The sequence below is a fragment of the Benincasa hispida genome, chromosome 3 (assembly GCF_009727055.1).
Source record: "Benincasa hispida cultivar B227 chromosome 3, ASM972705v1, whole genome shotgun sequence".
NCBI lineage: Eukaryota > Viridiplantae > Streptophyta > Magnoliopsida > Cucurbitales > Cucurbitaceae > Benincasa > Benincasa hispida.
The window spans coordinates 10146113-10168161 of NC_052351.1; the positions used below are offsets into that span (position 1 = coordinate 10146113).

The 22049-nt window shown below is 37.5% G+C and overlaps 1 protein-coding gene across 3 annotated transcripts; it reads right to left on the minus strand.

Moving 5' to 3' along the window:
* Positions 1-1543: 1543 nt before the first annotated feature.
* On the minus strand, positions 1544-4444 carry LOC120073407 (probable transcription factor At1g61730). Of its 3 annotated transcripts, XR_005480756.1 has the most exons (3): positions 2967-4444; positions 2301-2405; positions 1544-2153 (listed from the first exon to the last, which is right to left on the minus strand). XR_005480756.1 is itself a non-coding variant. In XM_039026252.1 (2 exons), the coding sequence occupies exon 1, from the start codon at positions 4279-4281 to the stop codon at positions 3001-3003; it is 1281 nt and encodes a 426-aa protein (XP_038882180.1). In that variant the 5' UTR covers positions 4282-4444; the 3' UTR covers positions 1544-2153; positions 2967-3000. The 3 variants fall into 3 exon arrangements, 2 of the variants coding, with proteins under 2 accessions (XP_038882180.1, XP_038882181.1); XM_039026252.1 differs by lacking the exon at positions 2301-2405; XM_039026253.1 differs by lacking the exons at positions 1544-2153; positions 2301-2405 and adding an exon at positions 2431-2631.
* Between the last annotated feature and the right edge of the window lie 17605 nt (positions 4445-22049).

Genomic DNA, 22049 nt, shown 5'->3' on the forward strand with positions numbered 1-22049 from the left:
TTGTCTTTAATGTTCTCCAATATAATATTTTGTGTTTCTGGTTATTTGGAAGTCGTACAAAATTATTATGCATACTTTGCCTAATTTATGTACGAATGGCCAAAACATATGGCGGACGATGAGTCCTCTCATATGTTTTCACATTGGTGAGTGGCATCTTCCTGATAGGGTGATGAGACAATTCGGTTTTCAGCAGGATGTCTCATCGCCTTGTAATACTGAACCTCTACTGCATGATATCGACTTAAGGACTGTAGATTGGTCCGAAAAAGTTGCACATTTGGTAGTGCGATGACACTATCGTACAAGATTTATTACAGTGGAGGTTTCTATTGAATAATTTGACAGGGATGCCACTCAAGACTACATAGGTTTCTATTGAACAGTTTGACAAGGATGTCATTCAAGACTACGTTCATTGGTATAATAATATCACAAGGCGCTACGTCACTCGCCCGAGAGCAGCTATAGGTCATCTGGTAAATGAATGAATATTATCTAACTTTTTTAATTTAAATTTATTTTAAATATTATCTAATTGTTTTATAATTCACAGAGATCGAACAACAGTAGACTCCGTGATGTTGCAAATGATCCAAACCAGGTTCTTGCTATATGAAGTGACAACCAAAGCTATATGGAGAAGATACACTATATGTCCGATATACCTATTGTTCCTTCACCAGCTTCTAGACGTAGAGGACCTGTTCAGGAAAAGGATGAGTTTGATGAGGTTGCCCATAATGCGGAAGAGTTGCCCTGTGATGCAAACACAGAGTCAAACTGATTATGTTAGTCCGATGATGATGATGCCAACATTTGGTTCAGGACATTATGACTCAGAGGCTGGTCATTCATCTTCATACGTGCATGGACATGATCGGGATCGTGGAGAGTATAATGAATATTTATATTATGAAGCGCCTGCAGAGGTATCAGAGCAACATCAAGAAGAACCACTCAAGTTCGAAGTCAACGACGACAACCAGTTTGAAATCGATGACGTCCACATTGTGGGACACGTTAATTTTTGTAATTATTTTTATATAAATGAGATATTTTAATTTATATTTTTTTTAATTTTCATGAGTTATTATTTTTAAAAATTTATTGTTTTTAGAGTTCAAATAAAATAATAAAATGTTTTTAGAAATTGTTATTATAAAATAAAAAATTAAAAAAAAAAAGTGAAAGTCGAATCTTCAAAATTCACTAACCTAGTCGAATTTTGAAGACTCGAAACATTAAAAAAAAAAAAAACCATAAATAGTTTCAAAACATCAATTATTTTTATAAATTGTTTTTAAAACAACAATATTATTTTAATTTTCCCTACTTTTGACAGTTGAACCATTTAAAAATGTGGATATTTGAGTGTAAAGACCCAAGCTATAATGCTTTCAAGCTAGGTTTGGCTGCAGCCATACTGCTTGGCCTTGCTCACGCAATTGCCAGCCTGCCTGGTGGTTGCATTTTTGTTCGATCTGCCCAAGAATACAAAGGATTAACCGCTAACAAGCAACTTGCGGTGGGTTCACTCGTCTTTGCATGGTAAGTGTCTTACCTTCCCTCTTAATGTTCCTTCCTTAGTATTCAAGGTTGCAATTTGGGAGATCTCCAAAAGTCCTATTAGACTTGTCTGAAAACACACACAAACTAGACGAATCCAAACCTTGTTGAATCTAATGTTTATGAATCACAATTACATCAAGATTGCACTAGTGGTTGGATTCTCCTTGCTTATCTCCCGGGCAATGTATAACACAAGGTCGAGAAAGTCATGCGGGCTTGCTCACAATCAACTTTTGTCTGTGCTTCGTGCACGACCCATCAGCAGTTGCATATTATGTTTCAATCACAGCAGAACACGGAGGAGACAAAGCTGCCACAACCACGGGAATCCTGCCAGAGCTACAGGCCACGTCTAGTTCTTTGATCTTCATGTTCTAAAAAAACGCGATCAATGAACTTCACTTTCTTTTTCAGTTTCAGCTGTAAGATCTTGTGCAATGGACCATTTTCAACTTCTGCATGTTACTTCAATTCGTAGCTAGATACTACTCCCAAATTCTTGAAACCATTCTATGCCCATATAAAATGATATTCCTCCTATTCGGAGTTATAAAATATGCATTATCTTGGTTCGGAGAACTCTGGAGAAAGAAAGAAATCTTATTTTATAAGTACTGCTGTTGTAATATGCAATTTGGAAATGAGGTTACAAACTATATTGGATTGTTTGAACAAGATATAATTTTTCAAATATAAAATTTTGAGTGGATAAAACTTTACAAAGCTACCTTAAGAAGAATCTTTTCGTTAACCATTTCTCAAGAGTTCTGTTTAAATATAACTACATTCATACTAAAGAGACGCGAAGTTATGAAATTGCGTAAGATCATGGTCTGCAAACAATAAAAAAACCATTAATCAAACAGTTCTATAAAACTATTCCAAAACATTCATATTCCATACCCCATTCAGCACCTAACTGACCAATTGATCCACAAGAAGAGAACAATAATTTACACCTCCATGGGATTTTCTCACTACCTCAAATTAAACATAGAGAATGAATCCCATAACATTCATGATCTTCAATTTCCAAACACCGCCATGAAAAGAAACATCCTACAAACATGAAACATCTTGAATGATATTATAACTACCCATCTCAGAGTAAGACAGGAAGATACCTGTTTAACCATGATGAAGAAAATATAAAGCAGCTGTTCTTAGGAGAAAAACATGAAGATCAAACATCACTAGAAGAAACTGACATCAACACCAAATATATATAGCAGAGATTCATCAACAGAAGTAGAGGTTTAAGCATAGTCTGTAGTAACCCACCCTAAGGTCTCGAGGATATTGATAAAATCAGACGACCTACATGTATAACAATCAGTAAATCCTAGCCAAAAACAACAAACAACATGAATAAAATTGAGCTCTGAATTATCAACCTGGAAGTTATACTCTTGTCCAAACTTCAATTCCTTACTTGCTAGATGACTTGTACGCGTCCAGTATCAACTTCGTCTGGTCCCTAATCAACTCCGTCCTCTTCAGAAAAAGCTCCAGTTCCGCAAGATGCAATTTCTTCCACTCCTCCTCCAGCTCTGTTCTCTTGGATTGCCCAATTAACTCTAATCCTGGCTTCAAAAAACTTTCCGGCAAGCCAACAGCACCCAAAGACCTTTCAAAGGCAACAAAACCATCCATGCAGCCTGAAGGAGCCTCGCTATCATCGACTTTCATCTTATCATCCTCCTTCGGGGCCTCTGGAGAAGGAAGCAACTCAACTTTCAGTGAAGCTAGTGACTTGCTGGTGTTACCTCTTTGATTCTTCTTCGGAGTGCCATTAGCATTTGGCTTGGGCTGCTCCACAACCGAAGTTCGGATAATTCCTTCGCCGCCCCATATTTTCTTTGACAGTTCAAAACCTTTCCGGTCGTGGGCCTTTGAAAACGTTGGGTCTGCACCCTTCTTCCCTCTATCGACATTGTTCCTATATTTCTTCCTCAGTCGACGTACCTTATCCACTAATTGGACTCTGGTTACGTCGACATGAAGAGATTTCTTGATGAAATCATGAAATGCATTCATATCCAAAGCTGGGTCAGCACCCTTCTTGGCTGAATATTCAATTATACCGTTCAGTATAGCAATCTCGTCGTCCTCACTCCACAGTCTCTGAAAAAGCTTTTTGGACTCGTCAACAGATTTCTTGGAATCGTCTTCCGCCACAACCCCATCATCAGCGTCAGCCTCAGAACTCTTCTTTGGCCGTTTTCCATCTCTTATCGTCTCAATAGGCCTCTTCAAAGACGATCTCGCCACAGGCGTAGCTGAGGTGGAAGGCTTGGATCTGGGCTTTTTCACCTTTGGAGTCTCTTCCATCGGCTTAGAAGCAATCGGCTTGACGTTTCCTCCGGACTCAGTATCCGAATCGGTGTCGGATCCGGAGCCGCTCTCTGAGGAAGAAGACTGAGCCACGGAGTTAGAAGCAAGTTCAGATTTCTTAGGTGCGGTTTTTTTCTCGACAACAGGAGTGGAAGGAAGAGCAAAAAGCTTCTTCGGTTTCTGAGTCTGAGTCTGAGTCTGAGTCTGAGCCTGAGTCTGAACCTGAGCTTGAGTTTCTTCTTCATCCTCTTCGTCTTCAGAGGAAGATCCGTCTCTGGACATGCCTTCCTCTTCCTCACCAGATGAGGTTTCTTCTTCTTCGGAGGAAGACGCTGCCGGAGGCTCATCCAACGGTGACGGACGTTTGGGAGCCATAGTCGGAGACGGAGATCGGGGTTTGTTTCACCTGCAAGTGCTAGGGTTTGATCAGAAACAAGAGACTGCGCATGAAGAGTTCGGTGGTCTTAGTCAAAAGACCGAGAATTGGGCGCGATATCTGAGGGTGCACAATTTGTGACCGTCAGATTAGAGGAATCTTCTTTCGTTGTGGTAGTAGCAATAGCAAACCCAGGGCCGATAATTCTTAATAATTTTTCTAAAAGTTAAATTTCAAAATTTTAAAACTGGAAATTTAGTCCCTTTATAATTTATGAATCTAATAATCATAAAATTTAAATAAATTAATTTATATCTAGTAGAGTAATTACTTTTTAATATTATTTATTTATCAATAAATTCAAAAAATATAAAATTGGAAATTTACAAACCTATTATATACTTTTAAAAGTCCGGTGACTAAATAGACACAAAATTCACATTGACTAAATTTGTCATTAATTATAAATGTATTATTGATTTTCAGCAGGAATAATTGTTTTAAATAGTAAAACTGTATTTTCAAGCATAGTAAAATGTCATTGTCTATCGGTGATAGACCGCGATAGACTTCTATCATTGACAGTGATAGATATCTATCGTGATCTATCACAAATAAATATTGAAATTTTGTTATACTTGTAAATAAGTTTACTCATTTTTTTTTTAAAACAACTCTTTCAAGTCTAATGACTAAATAGACACAAAGTTCATATGGACTAAATTTGCCATTAACTATAAATATATTATTGATTTCAACATGGATAATTGTTTTACCTAGTAAAATTGTTGAAAATATTTTCAAGTATAGCAAAATGTAATTGTCTATCAATGATAGACCGCGATAAACTTCTATCACCAATAGTTATAGATGTCTATATCAGTCATATCATTGATAGATAATAAAATTTTGTTGTATTTATAATTCAATTGACTCATTTTCTTTTATTTGAAAACAACTTTTTCAATATTTTAATTTATGTCTAATAAGTCTATTGAGTTTAAAGTGTCCCATAAGTCTTTCAAACTTAAACTTTCAAGTTCATATTAAATAAATATTTAAAATTTCAATTTTGTGTGCATTTGATTTTATTTTTTGTGTTATATAATTATTTATTTATTTGCACTATAATACTGTCTTTTGACAAAAAAGAAAAAAAAACTAATTTACAAATTTAATCAATAAACTTTTAATCGTAAGTCTATTTAATTCGTGAGCTTTAAAAGACATCTAATATGTATCCAAATTTTCAATTTTACATATGAAGGTCTCTAATTTTTAAAATTTTTGTTTAATAGATTCTTAACGTATTCAACTTTTAAAAATTCTACCGATTTATTAGACATAAAGTTTAAAGTTTAAGGGTTAAAAAATATCTAATAAATTAGTTGATTTATTTCCTTAAAAAAAACACCAAACATGTGAGATATCTATCACACTCTAACTAAAAGTTCAACGATGTTTAGACATTTTTAAAATTCAAGAACCTAGTAAATACAAAATTGAATATTACAAATCTTTTAGACATAAACTTAAAAATTCAAGAAGTAAACTTGTACTTTATCCAGAATTTTTTTTTCAATTTAAAAAATGTTTTTAAATAAATGAAAATATTAAAAATAGAGAAGGATTAATAATATATTTTTGTTTTTTTTTATTTTTATATTTTTTAGTATAGAATGTAACAATAACAACACACTGAATTTTTTTATTATCTAATATGTAAAAACCATCCAGCGGACGGCCCCCTCCGGTCCAATTTTTTCTTCCTCTCTGGCGAACCCCCTACGCCGTCCTCTATGCACGTCCACCTAATTGGAAGTTTAGATTCGCATCGTCGCTGCTGAAGGCAACCAGATTTGCGATTTCCATGAGCAGCGGAACAAGATCATTCCAAGTCATAATCATAAATGAATATAACATTTACAGTCGACTTCAAACAAACGGTTATACAATTCACACAGAAATTACAGCATGAAAAATACAAATGCACAAAGAGCAAACTGTACGAACAATCGAAGAAGCATCTCCACGCTCCGTTGCATGATCGCTCGAACAACAGTGACCACGAACGTTCGATCTACACGACTGCAACACAGCAACGAACACAGCACGAACACTTCGCGCTCGTCCTCAACGATCACCTCGGCCATGACCTCCTCAGCAACACGAACGGCCTTCTCAACAACAGCACGAACGGCCTCCAGAAAACCTCGACGGCGTCGAGTTGAGTCTGACACCACCATTAAGACGGCCTTGGTATTCTCAGTGTGAGAATCCAGATGGAATGAGATATGCGAAGGAGGAAACACCAATCGCGTACACGACTGGGCAAGTGGGAGATGGTAGAGACCTATCGTATAGGCCGATGACCAATTGTTTAGATAAAACTAAGCAATCGTCTAGCAAAAGCTATGCGATCGTTTGCTCATTGTTTAGCTCGGTCTGTCGCCTACAGAATCTACATGATCGTTTACTTAGGGCAAGCGATCGTCTAGCAAAACTATGTGATTGTTCATTGCTTTCGTGAATTGAGCTATGAGTGTATTGTATAAAATAATTTGGAAAAATAAGTTCTAAGTATGAATGATGCATTGATGCTTTGATGTGTTAATGTATTTGTAACCCATTGATGCATTTGAGAGGTACAATAGAACACATGACACTCCTCTATTGACGTTCAAGTTTTCCTATATCAGATCCAAGTATAAATCCAATTTAGGTTTCTGGTAAGTCCAGGGTCGAACTTAGGGATTCAGATTAAGATAACGCAGACCTTGCGTTGTAACTGTTGTAGGGATATCCTAAATGTATGGAGAAATGTGTTATTTACACTAAGGTGCTGTGTGTGTGCAAGAAGATACAAAAGGGTCGAGTAGAGAATGATGGGTTGTGTGGAAATGGATTTTAATATAAGTGGTATACGTTGATCTAAGTTGAATGTACACGAACTAGAATGTGATGAATGAGATGATTTTTTATCTTTGTGTATGTATTAGACTCTATTTGACACTTCTCAATGCGAATAACATACAAAGCCTATCTCTAGGATGTATGCGTCAAACACAGGATACAATAAAAAAAACTAGTGAATCTATCTCTAGATGTGCTAGGCGTTCTAACTTGATACTGCCTTATTTATTCTCTCGAATAGTCTAAGCTAAAGATGCTTTTACCAATTTTAGTTGGCTTAATCATTTGAAATGGAATTTTGCATGAAGTATAGATGCATCCAACATAAACAAGAAATAAACAATGGAAAAGTGTAATAGATCAAATATATGAATTTATAAAGAAGCAGATTGTCTTTACAAAAGCAATACTTAATCAGATGAAAGGATGAAAGCGATAAATAAGATGAAAGGAAATGAGTCAAGCCATAGAGTACAATCTCTTGTCCTTTTTGGCTCAATTCTAGTTGTGTACAATCACTTGTATAAGAATTGGACGAAGTGTCTCTCTCAAGCTCGGCTTCCTCCACTCCTTGATCGGCAGCGGTGGTAGTTCTCTTCCCTTCTGCTCTTCTCAGCACCACAGCACAACTCTAAAGGTCTAAAACTACGACTAAGCTAATACTGAGATTAAAAACTGAGAGTGAAAACTTGGAATTTTTGAACTTCGAACCCTGAAGGTATTTCTTCTATTTATAGGCCAGTCTTCTCCAGCTTGATGATGGGCAGCATTAAAGTCCATGCCCTGGTTAGCCGCCTGACACTCAAATGCTTTTCAGACGCCGCCTGCTGCAGGTGCCCATGCTTGCAAGTGGTGATTTGACACAAACAGACTGAATCAATGAATCTTCCTTTCGTTGAATCCCTCTGACGCATGACCTATGCGTTAGACTTTGTCTGCGACACTTCTTAATCATGTGTTATCCTCTTGTTGAAATCATGCAATATAATGCGTTAGTGCCGCAGTACTTTAGTAATAAACATTCTTTTGCATGAGTTTGCTAATATTTGAGTAATTCCATGCGTTTCTTCTAAAAATGAGGAGAATTTATCATTAAAAACATTAATTGTTCCAACTTAAGAGCCACAATACCTTGTATTTCTACAAGTTATCAGCGATCGTTTAGTAAACACTGCACGATCGTTTAGCTCGCCACTGCACAATCGTTTAGCTCGCCCAACCGTCATATAGTAAATTTGTATTTACTTGATGACCACCGTGAGATCCTTTGCGCTGAGAGAAAAATTTCAAAAACTTTTTCAATCGTTTTGTAAAACTTCTTTTTGAAAATAGAAAAACCACTTTCCTTTTAAACTCACAGTTACCATGAATCCAATAACCATCCACTCATATGGTTATTTAAAAGAAAAATAATTAATTATCCAATAATTAATATTATTATAAATATAAATGATAACCAACTTATCCTACTATATTTATAACCTATAGTTTTAATATTTCATCTCATGAAACATATAAACCATATTTCTTTTTCTATTCCATGGTATTTAATGTAAATCTCATTTACATCAATCCTCCACTAGATGTATCTCATACATCATATCGATTATATCATATATAATCAAAATACCTCTTATCAATTTGAACATTTCAAATCAACACCAAGAATTGATCCTCAATTGAATCCATTGAGCTACCAAGGGGACCTCAGGATCTGTAGCTCGAAGCTCCAACGGTACGTGAATAACTGACAAACTCTTTAGTCACGGGATCCACCATCCATTAACGACCAGACACTTCACTAAAGACTGACAGCTGAACTTTCCTTACCACAGATATATTATGTGTCCATCTTAACCAATCAGTAGTGCGACAACCCTTCACAGATCACTTATAAGTACAGCTGGGCCAATAACCGTTATGCCCCTGTAGTTACATCTGTCTTTTTAAGTACCACTGATCCCTCTAATAAACATAAGTCATAGTCCTACTATGACTGAGTCTTCTCTTCCAAAGAGAAGTTGTGGCCACTATGTTTAAGCCTCGGAATCAGCCCTTAAGGGAGCAATCTCTCTACTTATCCCTGCTTCGGGAAAGAAGTGAATTCCATATTGTGGATTGAGTTCCCAGCTCCCAGATCAGACAAGTCCCCAAAAAGGTAGGCATGTTGAGTTGGCAATCTGGCTACTCTCACCCATACTAATCAAAGGACCGCCCTCAAAGGCAGGAGTTCCCAAAACACTCAGGATTGAGATCATGTCACCTATGGTCGTTTAGGTGAGAAGTCTCTAGTATCAACGACGTTATATACAGAGTCTAGTCATCTTGTGGTCTAGGTCTTATACAAACTCTTTGTATAGGACACCCTCGCTCGCAGTCTCCACATGAATGGTTAGGATCTATCATCTGTAGTAGTTTACAACATTTGCAAACTTCTATAAAGCGGGCCGTATCCGTAGTATCACTAGGATCATGTATCCTACCTTAATCTTTATATTAGAGACCTATTTAGGTTATCACTTAAGGCATGATCCACTTGTATATCACATATACATGCTTAAGTTCACATAAGATAACCAAGTTTATTGGATATGAGTAAATACCAGAATTAAATAACACTTATTTTATTCATTAAACAATGTGTATCTTTACAAAACAATGAGACTTCGGGAGAATTAAGACACCAATCCCAACAGCTGCAAGCCGTCCACCATCGCACCGCTGCCACTTCTGAGTGTCGTTGTTCGTCGTCGTGGTCACTGCATGGGTAAAAGATTGCTTAGTGGTCGCTGCAGAGTTGAGTAACCCATTGGGTTTTTGGCGGAGAAGACGTTTGGAGGCGGCGATTATATTCTTTCAAGTGCTTGAAAACTTAAGGGAAAGATATGCACTTTTATCTCTGAAATAATTTAAGGGGCGAAGGATGAGAGTTTTTATTTCTGAAGGAAAGAAAGAAAGTGGTTGGAGATTATTGGCAGGAGAGATCTCTGGATTCCTCCCTTCTTTTGCAACTCCAAGATCAAACCAACAAATGGGTTGGGAAGGGAGGTCAAAACAATCACTTCGAGCAAGATTATGGAAGAAAATGCGAAAAGGAAGCAGAAGGTAGGGAAGGAATCTGCCTGTTTGTTGGAGGTTGAGAAAAACAAGAACAAGGTAGAGGGGGAAGAGATGGTAGGCGAGAAGAAGTGAGAATTCGACTTTGTGTTTAATTGGGATACGACAGTGATCATCAAGAAGGTGAATACAGAGGTTAATTGGGAGATTCTAAATAGAGTGTTCGATTGACCACAGTTTATCAAATTTGGCCTTAGAATCTTCTGTGCTAACTTAGACATGGGCATTTGCGATTCAAGAATGGAGGTAGAAGATTTAATTCGCTTGGGTTCCTCTCTCAACTCTCAAGAGTTCTCTTTCCATTTTTTGGATTTTCGAATGGCGAAGGAGGAAAGAAAACAAGTCTTCAAGAAAGGGTGGGTTACGATTTTGGATGTGCCCTCATTCCTCAGAATGAAGGAATTCATCGCCTCCATGGTAGTGTGGTGTGGAGGGCTACTCGAGGAAGAATTTGATTATGGTAGCTCAAATTGGCTAAAGAAAGTATGCTTTAAAGCGAATGGCAATGACAATGGTTTCATTCTAGTGGGTTGTCTTATTAACCATTCGAAGTTTGCATTTTCGATGAGGTCCATTGTCGCCCGACACTGGGAAGAAGAAGGTCAGAGGCAGCTAGACCATTATTCGGTTAAAGCTGCTCCATTGTCTTTTGGCCTGTCTCATGATCAGAAAGGAAGAAATAAGGGGAGTCGCGTGATTAACTTGGGAAAGAGGGAAAGAGATAGGGCTAAGGAAGCAGTTGGTCAAAGGGCTGGGTTGGATTGCAATATATCCCAAAAGACCATTTCGGACACCCAACCCAATTCCGAGGATAAAAAAAGGGTTTTCTTGGCCAAGGGTATTTTAAAAAATGGGCCCTCTTCAACTATCGAGAATGTTGGGGCCCAAGAAGGGTTTCAAGCCCACAAGATGGCTTCAAAGGCTAATTTTAGTCGAGTAGAGTAGGAGGCCCATTCTTTGAGAGTGGAAGAGCATCAAGGGATGAAGTGGGAGTTAGATGCGGGTGTCAGGTCGTCAGATTCCCTAGCAAAAGATGGAGATTTTGAATCTGACCCATCTATTAGTTACTTTGATAATATTTCGTTCCTCTCGACTCTGATGATGAACAAGGCATTGGAGGAGGGCATTGGGTTGTTTTTAGAAGATGCCAAAGTTTAAGGTGGTTTGACTTTGAATCTTCCTCAGCTAGTGTTGGTGAATGTAGCAAGGCGGGAAAAGTTAAAAGGTGAAGGAGGCGTTGTCCAAGCGAAGTTGTCGTTTTATGCAAAAGAAGGTGTAGAATCGAAAATGGTGTACAAGATGGAGGTGGAGAGGCAAAAGGCTTTGTTTTATGATAAAGGGTCTCATTCAGATCCTACTAGTGGGTCCTTCACCTATTCCTATCCAGTGATAAGTATAGCTAGTGACATAGGTAAGTCCTCTTTCTTTAGTTTCTTATCCTCCGTCTGGGATGAGGTTGTTCGAGAGTGGGGTTAGAGCTAGTCCATCTGATACATTGTTTTTGTTTCCCTGCAATTTGAGTGGGGGAGGTGGGTAGGTTGGTGTCGAGGGCTTTTATCATCCTTCAGTTTTTTTACAATCCTTTTCTTATCTGGGATGTGCCTTATGTTGGGAATGTCCTAAAATTCGCACTTCGTAAATCATGGAAATATATTCTATTTATCAATAAAAGTATTGCTGAAGTTTTTATTCAATAAAAGTATTATTGAAATTGCATTATTTAAATCCAATAAGTGAATCCATAGCTATTGCATGAAATTATAACTTTATGTAGAGACATAAAAGAGTATCAAGTTATAATATATAGCCAAAAAGGTCTATAAGTATATGGATGGGATTGGGTACCTCGTCCTGGGGACACTATGGATGCGGCCTACTTTGTATAACGATACAAACGACGTGATCCTAAAATTGTTTGTATGAAGACATGCGAGTAAGGGCATCCTACACATAAGACTGGACCATGAAATAGTCACTTTTCTTTAGAACAACCATTTACTGTTAAAACTGACTATTTCAAGTCGATAACCTAGAGTAACTCGATCTTAATCCTGAGCTAACTACGAACTCCTGTTTATTTAGGATTATCCTTTGATCTGCATAGGTGAGAGTAGTTCAACAACACTGCTCAACAAGCTTCCTATTTTAGGATAAGATTGGATAGATAGCTAGAGACATAGTCTTGCAAGATGGAACTCATAGTCTTGCAAGATGGAACTCACTCTTACTCTTTTTAGGGTTAACAGATAGATTGTTCATTTAAGTGCCGATTCTGGTCTTGAACAAAGGGATCCTGCCCTCTCATGACTGAGAGGGACATGGTTTATTAATTGAACTATAAACCAATTATTCAATAGAAGATCAGTGGGAGCTTAAGGAATAAGATGTATTTATAGGGGTAAAACAAAAATTTTGACCCAACTATAAATACGAACGATTTACTAATTATGGTTAAATCAAGTGGACAGAAATATATCTACAGTGAAGAGAATGCAACCATCGAGCTATAGTGGTATGTCTAAGTGATTAACGAATATGGATTGACTCAGGTTAAAGAGTTTAACCGATTAATCTCAAATTGTTAGAGCTCATGATCTATAGGTGCATAAGTTTCCTTTACTAGCTCGTAAAATATTAACACTTTGGATTAGAAAAATTAAGCAAATTTTAAAGTGTTCAAAATTCAAAATTAGGGTTTTTGAATTTGAAATGTTCAAATTCAATTTTAGGGTTTGGATAATTATATTCGATATAATTAAACTTAAACATAATCTGGAGAGTTTAAAATATTTAAAATTGATTTAAATATTGATTACATGAATAGGATTCATATTTAAATTAGGTTTTTTTTTTTATTAATTTAATATTTGATATTAAATTATTTAAATAAAATATTTTTCAAATTTAATTCAATTTTAAAAATTTAATTTATTATTTAAAATTAATTTTGATTAATTTAAATAAAAATAAAAATTTTAAATTAGATAGTGAAAGAGTCCCATATATTGAGTTTTAGTGGGATTTTCCATTTCTTGACACCTAGGCCACTCACTTATTGCATTTTGAAGTATCACTTTGTTGAGTGAGTGAGTGCTTGCATGACTAAGCTTAATAAAAGCTAGATTATCTTATTATTTTCAGTGGATGCAAAAGATTTTGAGTGGAATTTTATGAAATTTCATTTCACTCTCAACTCTCCTTTAAACCTTTTCAATCCTATCTTAATTAAGAGTTTCCACCACTCAATTCAAGGCTGAGAATAGTAGAGAAGACTTTCTTGGTAGTTTACTACTAATTTGAAGATCAAATTCGTGGGATTCAGCAAGGATTGGAAGAGTTTCAACAAAGGTATACTTCTTTTGAAACCCCCTTTTTGAGAATCTGTCTTTGCATGCTTTTAAACTCAAATTAAATGTAATTAGAGAGCTTATTGATTCTGTTAGCTTCCGCTATTTGCATATTTAATCCATCACCTTACCCTTCTCGCCCATGTTTTCTTTAGGAGATAAGTCGTTAGTGCTCAACTCTATGATTCATGTCGCGGGTGATGGGTTGGGGNCTTCTTCCCAACGAAGGTGTTGTTGGTGATCCTTTATTATCCCCAAACCTATTGATTTTCAGGCTTCCCCTCTGTGTAAAGGCAATGAAAACCTGGGATGGGCTGCTCTAGCCTCGGTGGGAATCGAATAGATAAAGGTCAAAGGAGGGCAAAAGAGCAAGGGGAGTTGGAGCTACTTAGAAAAGAAGGTTAAGAAAAAACGAAAAGAGGGTGGTGATAAACCAGTTAGGGAATTAAAGAAGTTGGACAATTCGGTCAATTATGGGAGTAGGAAACCCTCAAAGGAGGCGGGGCCATCAATGTCCAAATGTTAAAAACTATTTCTTAGAATGTTAGGGGGCTGAAAGGGCAAGTCAAAAGACAACTTGTCAATGAGGTTCTTAGACAGGAGAATCCAGATATCGTCATTCTTTTGGAAACCAAACAGAGCTTTTTTTTAGAAGGAGAATTTGGAGTATTTTGAGGAGTAGGAGGGTGGAGTGGAGGTTCTCGAGTCGGTCGGGTCATCAGGAGGAATTCTTATTATGTAGAGCACTAGGGTCTTGCTAGAGTGATAATTAGGGGCATTTTCTCTCTTTCTATTCTATTTCTTTCTTGGATAGTGAAGGTGAAGATTTATGGATTTATGGGGTTTATGGTCCCCTGAGGCCTAGGGGAAAGGACACTTTTTGGGAGGAGATGGGAGACCTCTTTGGTTATTGTTGGTCAAGATAGTGTGTGACTGGGGATTTTAATTTTATATGTTCTTCTGAGGAAAAGGCGTCAGGGGGGAGGATCACTAGTTCCATGTCTAAATTCAATAAGTTCATTGATGATAGTGGGTTGTTTGATCCTCCTTTGGTCAATGGCAAGTTTACCTAGGCCAATAGAAGGCTAATACAAGGATTAACAGATTCTTCTATTTGAGGATTGGATTGAGAGATTTGGAAATGCAAGATAGATCACGAAAGGTTCTAGAGTTACATCGGACCATTGGCCCATCATTTTGACTTAAGGTCTCTGAATTAGGGCCCTAGTCCATTTCATTTGAAGAATATGTGGCTTGATCACCCATTTTTTAAGGTTAATATTGCAGCCTGGTGGAGTACGATGACCTAAAGGAATTGGGAAGTGTTGGAGTTAGCTTGCAATTAGCAAAAGCAATCAAGATCATTAAGTACTCTAATTCAATTAATTTTAATATCTAAGCAAGCATGTTCAAGAACAAGAAATAGAGTTTATGAAATTACCTTTAAAGAACACTTCAATCTTCAAATCCAACTTGAATCTCCTCTCCAAATGCTTGTAGACCATCGCTTGATATTCCCTACTATTCTTTGGACCTTAGATTGGATGGTGGTATCCAAAATGAGTTAAAATTGAGGAAAATTGGAGGAAAAAAAAATTGATTTTTTGATTAAGAGGTTGAAGGTGCCAAAATTCAAAACAAATTTCAAAATTGTGTGCTTCCCTCAATTGAGGTAATTCTGATCTTTTATCCAATTTTTCATGCAATCCTAAAATCTTCTTATTTTGACACCAAACACCCATTATCTAGTGGAATCATGTGTGATAGGTCTTGTAAAAAGCTATGTTTTGTATATTAATTCCCTCAATTTTACTTCAATTTTTTGCTTAAAATGTTTATTTTGATAGGTAAATTCCAATCCTGACATTGGAGTTATTTCGAAGGATTTGGAGCTAATTCGAGCCAAACGACACTAAAGAATCACTTAAGAAGAAGATCCAAGATAAATTACCACTTTGCCCCTCAAGAGGAACAATTTAACACACTTCAGCAATACTCGAAGCGTGTAACACTCCTCACAACACTAAGCCTAATGCTAGCTCGACGCTTGAAGACAGAATGCACCCATTTGCTACAAAACAGGGCAACATTGCAACGCTTCACCTAAAGTCACAACGCTCCGGAGATTGACGGAATTGTCCGCGCACATGCGCGCGCCTTGCACAACCAAGCGTCAGCATAGCATCAAGACGCTAGCCCAACACTTCTTGGCTTTTTTACGATTTAGCATTGCAATGCTAGCCTTGGCGCCGCGGTGCTACATCGGCAGATATAAATTTAGTTATTTCATTTTCAGAGTTTAGATCGAAATTAGAGAGAAAATTACTCAATTTTGTGTTTGTATGAGAGATTTTATGCAACTTTTACGATTCCCTAGTGAATTGCTTCATGGAAATCATCATACTTTCAAGGATTCCTTCAAGACTTCTCATCTCTATGGCTAGGTAATTCTATTTCTTAGAAATTCTTAATTATAAATTTAATTCTTGAGTTCATTTTGTATATTTTCTTGAATTGTCTTCATTCTTGAATGTTCTTTGGCTGAATTTGAATAGAAATTAATGGAGGATAATTGACGTTTTAATTCCATTGAATTCTTGTACATAATTTATGCTTGGATCTATTGCATAATGGTGAGATAGGATACAAAATTAAGTTTTCTTGTGTTAATTAGGACTTTTTCTGAATTAACGTAAGATGGAGAGTTTAAAATATTTAAATATTGTTTACATAAATAGGATTCATGTTTAAATCAGGTGTTTTTATTAATTTAATATTTGATGTTATATTATTGTTATTTAACTAATTAATTAAATTTATTTAATTAATTATTTAAATAATTTTTTTTTCAAATTTAATTCAAATTTAGATTGTATTTATTATTTAAAATTAATTTTGATTAATTTAAACAAAAATTTAAATTTAAATTACATGGTGAAAAATAATTAAAACTGAAATTTGATTTTTGATTTTGAAATCATTTTCAAAATTAATTGAAAAATTAGATTGTTCAAAATCCAAAAGTGGGATTTTCCCACTTTGGAAGAATCATCTTAGTCATGTTTCCATTTTCAAAATTCCACCTCAATCTCAAGTAGAAGCTGTAGCTTGTTGATGCAATCTGATTGCATGGTGCCCCTGCATAAAACACACAAGTTTTCAGCTGGAAAAGGGACATGTGAACTTGTTGATTTTGCTAAAACTTGAGGTTGAAGAAAGCTTCTTCACCCAGCTGAAAAACCAATACCTTTTCTCCTAAATTCACTTTAATCCAGCTTATTTTGAGTCTCACAACTTAATCTATGGTCTCTAGAGAATAGTAGAGAAGTCCTAGTGGTGGCTCACGACTAGAAGAAGAGAAGATTGCAGCTGATTTTCAAGTTTGAAGGAGATCTTCACAGGTATTTATGAAACCCTCTTTTCATTTGATAAGAATGCTTGATTTGTTACTAAAATTAATGAATTAGAGTACTTAATGATTATGTTTTCTTCCGCTGCATGCTTATTGAAACTAATAAATGGATACTTTTAGCCATCATCAGATATGACGACCTGAGTTTCTGTTAAACCCATGTAACAGTTAGGCTATTGAACAACCCTCCCACTATGTTGAGGCATTCCCAACTCTTGAGAAGGATGCAAAGTACTAGTTGTTAACTCTTGTTGAAGGACCAGCTCGATCAACAATTTTTTATTGATTTGTTTGTAGCATTTGTGGTGGCTTCATTTAATACTAGCTTACTGCGAGGTTGATAATTCTTTATGTGGTCCTCCTCTAGGAATGTTGCATTTGTCGATACAAGTATTTTATCTTCCCGAGAATCATAAAAATAAGCACCTTTTGTCTCTTTAGGATAGCCTACAAATAGACATACTTTTGAACAACGTTCCAATTTCTTTAGGTTCTGCACCAACACATGTGCTGAGCATCCCCAAATCCTGAAGTGACGTAAACTACCTTTACGTCCTCTCCATAACTCGTAAGGTGTTTCTGATATACTTTTCATTCAGAATATACACTGCAGTCTATACTACATATCCTTAAAAGGACTGAGATAACTGGGCGTAACTCATCATTGAACGAAGAGATAGAGAAAAAAAAATTACAACTCCAAATGCATCACCCCCAAATTTATGGCTGCTGTGGAGGATCATTGCATTGTGGGGCCGAAGGGGCAGCGCCTTGCGAATCAGGAAATCACAAAGGCTGGTGAAGATGGAGAGGGACTGTTGGGCCGTGCAGGTACACTATCAAAAAGTTGAAGTACTCGTGATTCCTTTCTACTTGCATGCTTTGATTTTAGTGGAGGGTGAAGAGGTTGCATTGCATATTGACAAGAGATTGGTGTATGCTATATGCGTCCTGGTGTAGTTCTAAGAGAGATTGACAGAGGGGCGCAAGCTGAGCTTGAAGTTCTTGAGAGATGAAAGTTTTAAGCTCGTCAAGGCTGAAGGAGAAGAGTGGGTGTGGTTGGGAAGGTTGTAGCAAAACACTCTAAGTCTCACCAGCTTTGGATTGGAACTAGTTCGAGGTGCCAATGCCCAAGCCATGTGGGTCATGAATTTGGGTGGAGGAGGAAGTGATTTTTCTGTGGTGGACGGGGAAATATGCTTATGCGGTGATTGACTAGGGGAATTATGGAGAGATTGGAGTGGGGACTCATGAATTTGCTCAGTCAAAAGGAGAAGGTTGGTCAGGACCTTAGGTAAAGGAGATAAAGGCTTAAGAGGCATTGGAGGGGGATTTCTAGTGGAGAAGGGCTGGGCATACGCTCTTCAGGGTCATGGTGCTCTGGGCTCTCTCTGGCAACTTCGTCGTCTTTTATGGATGTAAAATCGGTTCGGTTTCAAATTCAATTTTGGCATTTTTAAAAAATTCATGTTATATTTAGATTAGTTAAAAACGGTTCGATTCAGTTTCAAATTCGGGTTTCGCAAGTGAAACCGAACCGAACTGAATTAATTCGGTTTCAAAATTTCTTCAAACCTGATTGAACTGCATTTTTTGATTTCACTAAGTTTTCGGTTCGGTTTTTGCGATTTGAATGACCACCCCTACATTAAAGCCAATGATAGGGTGCTTGGGTCTAGTGAGTGACTTTGGGCAATGTGGTGAATCCTTTAGAATAATCTTTAGAATCTTGTTGTTGATCAGCCCGTGTACTTCGATCATAGGCTCTTTGTCAATGCCAAAGCATGTTGATAGGCTAAGGCTGGTGATAGTCCATAAGAAGAAGAGTTGGTTGCGAGGTTTACCAAAGGCCCCCTGATTTACTTGGCGATTATGTGCCCGATGTTAATGGGGATGCCTCTTGCAATGCAGTAGGCAACCATCATGTGGTCCCTGGAGATCATCTTGTCATGCGTTGTAATGATGATCTGCTTCTTGACTAAATACACCCATAAACACGCCTTTAGTAGGAGATAGTTTAAAGCTAATGTCCTAATGCCCGTGATGGACACTTTCCACTGAGAATCAGGTTGCGTCAAGACCCTTAATGCGTCATCCAAATGCTCATCATTTGACTCTTCAATCAGTTGATTGCCCAGTGTATCAGGAATGTATTTTAGCTTGAACAACTTGTTGATGTCGCGGGTGCTGAACAACACCACCCGATCATTTATGATCACCACATCTTAATCCTCGTGTAGGCAGCTTTGATAGAATGCACGTGCAACACTTGGGATGATGATGGATGGGCATTAGCAAAATGTCTCCCATCCATGTTCGACTATAATGTTGGTGATGAAGTCTTGCAAGGGGACAAACACAGGGAAGAACCCATCTCCATCAACAGGTCGTCATTTTCCTTCCTTTCAGACTTGGAAGACCCCTTTGCAGAAGATGACTTAGTCTGCCCCTTATTTTCTTTTCTTTTTTCTTAAACCGCAGTGAGCTGGGCTTTTTGTCTCTTTATTCTGTCCTCCTCTTTCTTTTTCTCTCGTTACTATTTCTCACATTCTGCCTTCTACAATCTCTTTAATTCTTTATTGCGCTTAATTTTCTCCTGCCTCCGTGCTTCTTTCTTCTATTTTCTTTTCCTTTCCCTCTCTTCTTCCTCCTTCCTTTCTCTCTCAAATGCTTCTGATGTGGTTGCAATGCGTTTATCTTCTTCTAACTTCTTCATTTCTTCTTCAACTAACGCATTGTCGTGGCAGAACTCTTTATCATGTAATTTCCTCGTTAAATCACTAGATGCGATGATCAGGCGAGCTTACTTCCTTCTCTCTGCCTTTCTCATCTACTCTATTTCTAGCTCATCTTTTTCCTCTTGATGCGCTCGACTAATTGTACATCAACTGGGTTCATAGAAGATGTAGTTATGGTGACCTTAGGTCCAGTCACTTGAATTTCACCCACAGCATCGGTAGCTTCTTGTGTTGCTACTTGACTTCTAGATCGATGAACTAACAGTGCGGTGGTTGCATCCTCAATGTCTTTTCATGTTCCCGAAGTTGGGCCACAGATGCTGCCAACCTCTCTTGAGGGATTACGACAAGTCCTTGCTCGCTTGGCTCAATGCTCTTTATCGTCAATGGTTCTTTCACCCTTGCGGTGGTGGATTATCCCTCAATGGTAGGGTTTTCAACTTTACACCTGCGTCGTTCTTCTTGCTTCAATCTTTTCTCCTCCTTCTTTCTTTGTTTCTTTTCTACCTTTTCTTTTCCTTCCACACCTGCTTCCTTTGAGCCCTTTATAGCTCTTCACATTCTCGCTCCTCCCTTTATTTTTTTAGCCTTCTCCTTCTCAGCCCTCATTTTCTCTTCCACTTCCTTTAGTACATCATTTAAGAATCCCTCATTGGAGTCCGTGGGTGGGTTCTCCTTAGGATTCATTGTCGTAAGTGCTTCCCCTTACGACACCACCATCATTCCAGCCTGGCTATCGCCTTGCTACATAGGCTGGTTGACAACTTCTGCTTCAATCAGTCCCTCGTCTCGTTCCATGTTGCTGAGAATGCTCCTAAAGACTTCCTTGTCGTCTTTCCTTTGTATCTCGCTTGTGGTGGGAAGTTGGGATGCGACCACCTCAGGATTGGTGGCAGGGACACCCTCCTTGCACAGTCTCTTATGGCTTACTGAGGACAGTGGCACAACTGGAGAAGGAAGTGGTTTTCAGATGGTTTTAGGCTTGATTGGTGGTCGGAGAGGTTTGGGTTGGGCATAAACTTGTAGGCATGTCGCTAACAATGCGGCTTCTCTGGCTGAAGTTGGGGTTTTGGCCGGCAAAGCTGAAGGGATGAGGTAGTTGGATTGACCTCTAGCACTTGCAGGAGTGGACTATTGGTTGCTTTGCTTCTGAGAGGCCACGGATTTCGGTGAAACCTTGATAAGAGAAATCAGAAAGATGCTAAACGGAAAAAGTGAAGAAGGCGAATGCTCTCTAGGGTCTGAAGGATGCTTCAGTTTGATAAAGGATGAAAAGAGAGAATGCCAAGGTTACTTACAAGCATGGGTAATAAAATTTCAATCGATGGAATAATGATAAACGGTAGGTTTAGGGAAGCGCAAAAGCCCACCTCTCATTAAATGTAGGTCAGACGAAAGGACATTTCGTCAAATGGCGCAATTAATGACCCTCGAAATGTAACTTAAAAACCTTTTGCATTCATGTGTTAAAGCTTTGCAAATCTTATAATTATTCAATAGTAAAGAATTATTGCACAAGTCAAGCAGTTGCATTGTTTCATCAATCATCGCATATATACATAAATGCACACCATCAAGGACTTAATTCAAATAAGGTCAAATCAAGAAGTCATGCGACATATGTCAAAATAGCATGAAATAATGCAAAATAAGAAGTTAACTATGAAAGCATAAAATGGATAGAGTGGACGTCCCTGGAAAGATCAAAATGAAGTTGCTGCAAGGATGCGTCCATGCGAGCGATCAAGCTGGCCTGCCTAGGTTAATGATCTCTTTGTCTCGATCCACTAAGCCTCCATGGTAAGGCTTCATGCGATGACCATTTACTTTAAAGATTTTTGTTCCATCTTCATTCATTAATTCCACAGCTCCATGTAGGAAAACTTCTCTTACAATGAACGATCCAAACCACCGTGATTTAAGCTTTCCTGGAAAAAGAAACCCTTTAGCCAACGGTAAGATCTTTCTTTCAAATCTTGTTGTCGTGCCATTTCTTCATCTGCTCCTTGTAAAGTTTGGCATTTTCATATGCGGTAATCTTGTTGGGAATGTCCTAGAACTCGCAATTCGTGTTAAACATTCTATTTTATCAATAACAATGACTTGTTGATTTTGCATCTTATTATGAAAATCCAATAAACGCATCCTTGACTATAGTCTGAATGCTGTAACTTTATGTAGTGACATAAACAAGATCAAGTTGACAGTATATAGCCTAAATGGTCTATAAGTATAATGGA

Excerpts from the sequence above, each read along its gene's own strand:
- LOC120073407 (XM_039026252.1), bottom strand. The coding sequence starts at position 4,281 with ATGGCTCCCAAACGTCCGTCACCGTTGGATGAGCCTCCGGCAGCGTCT.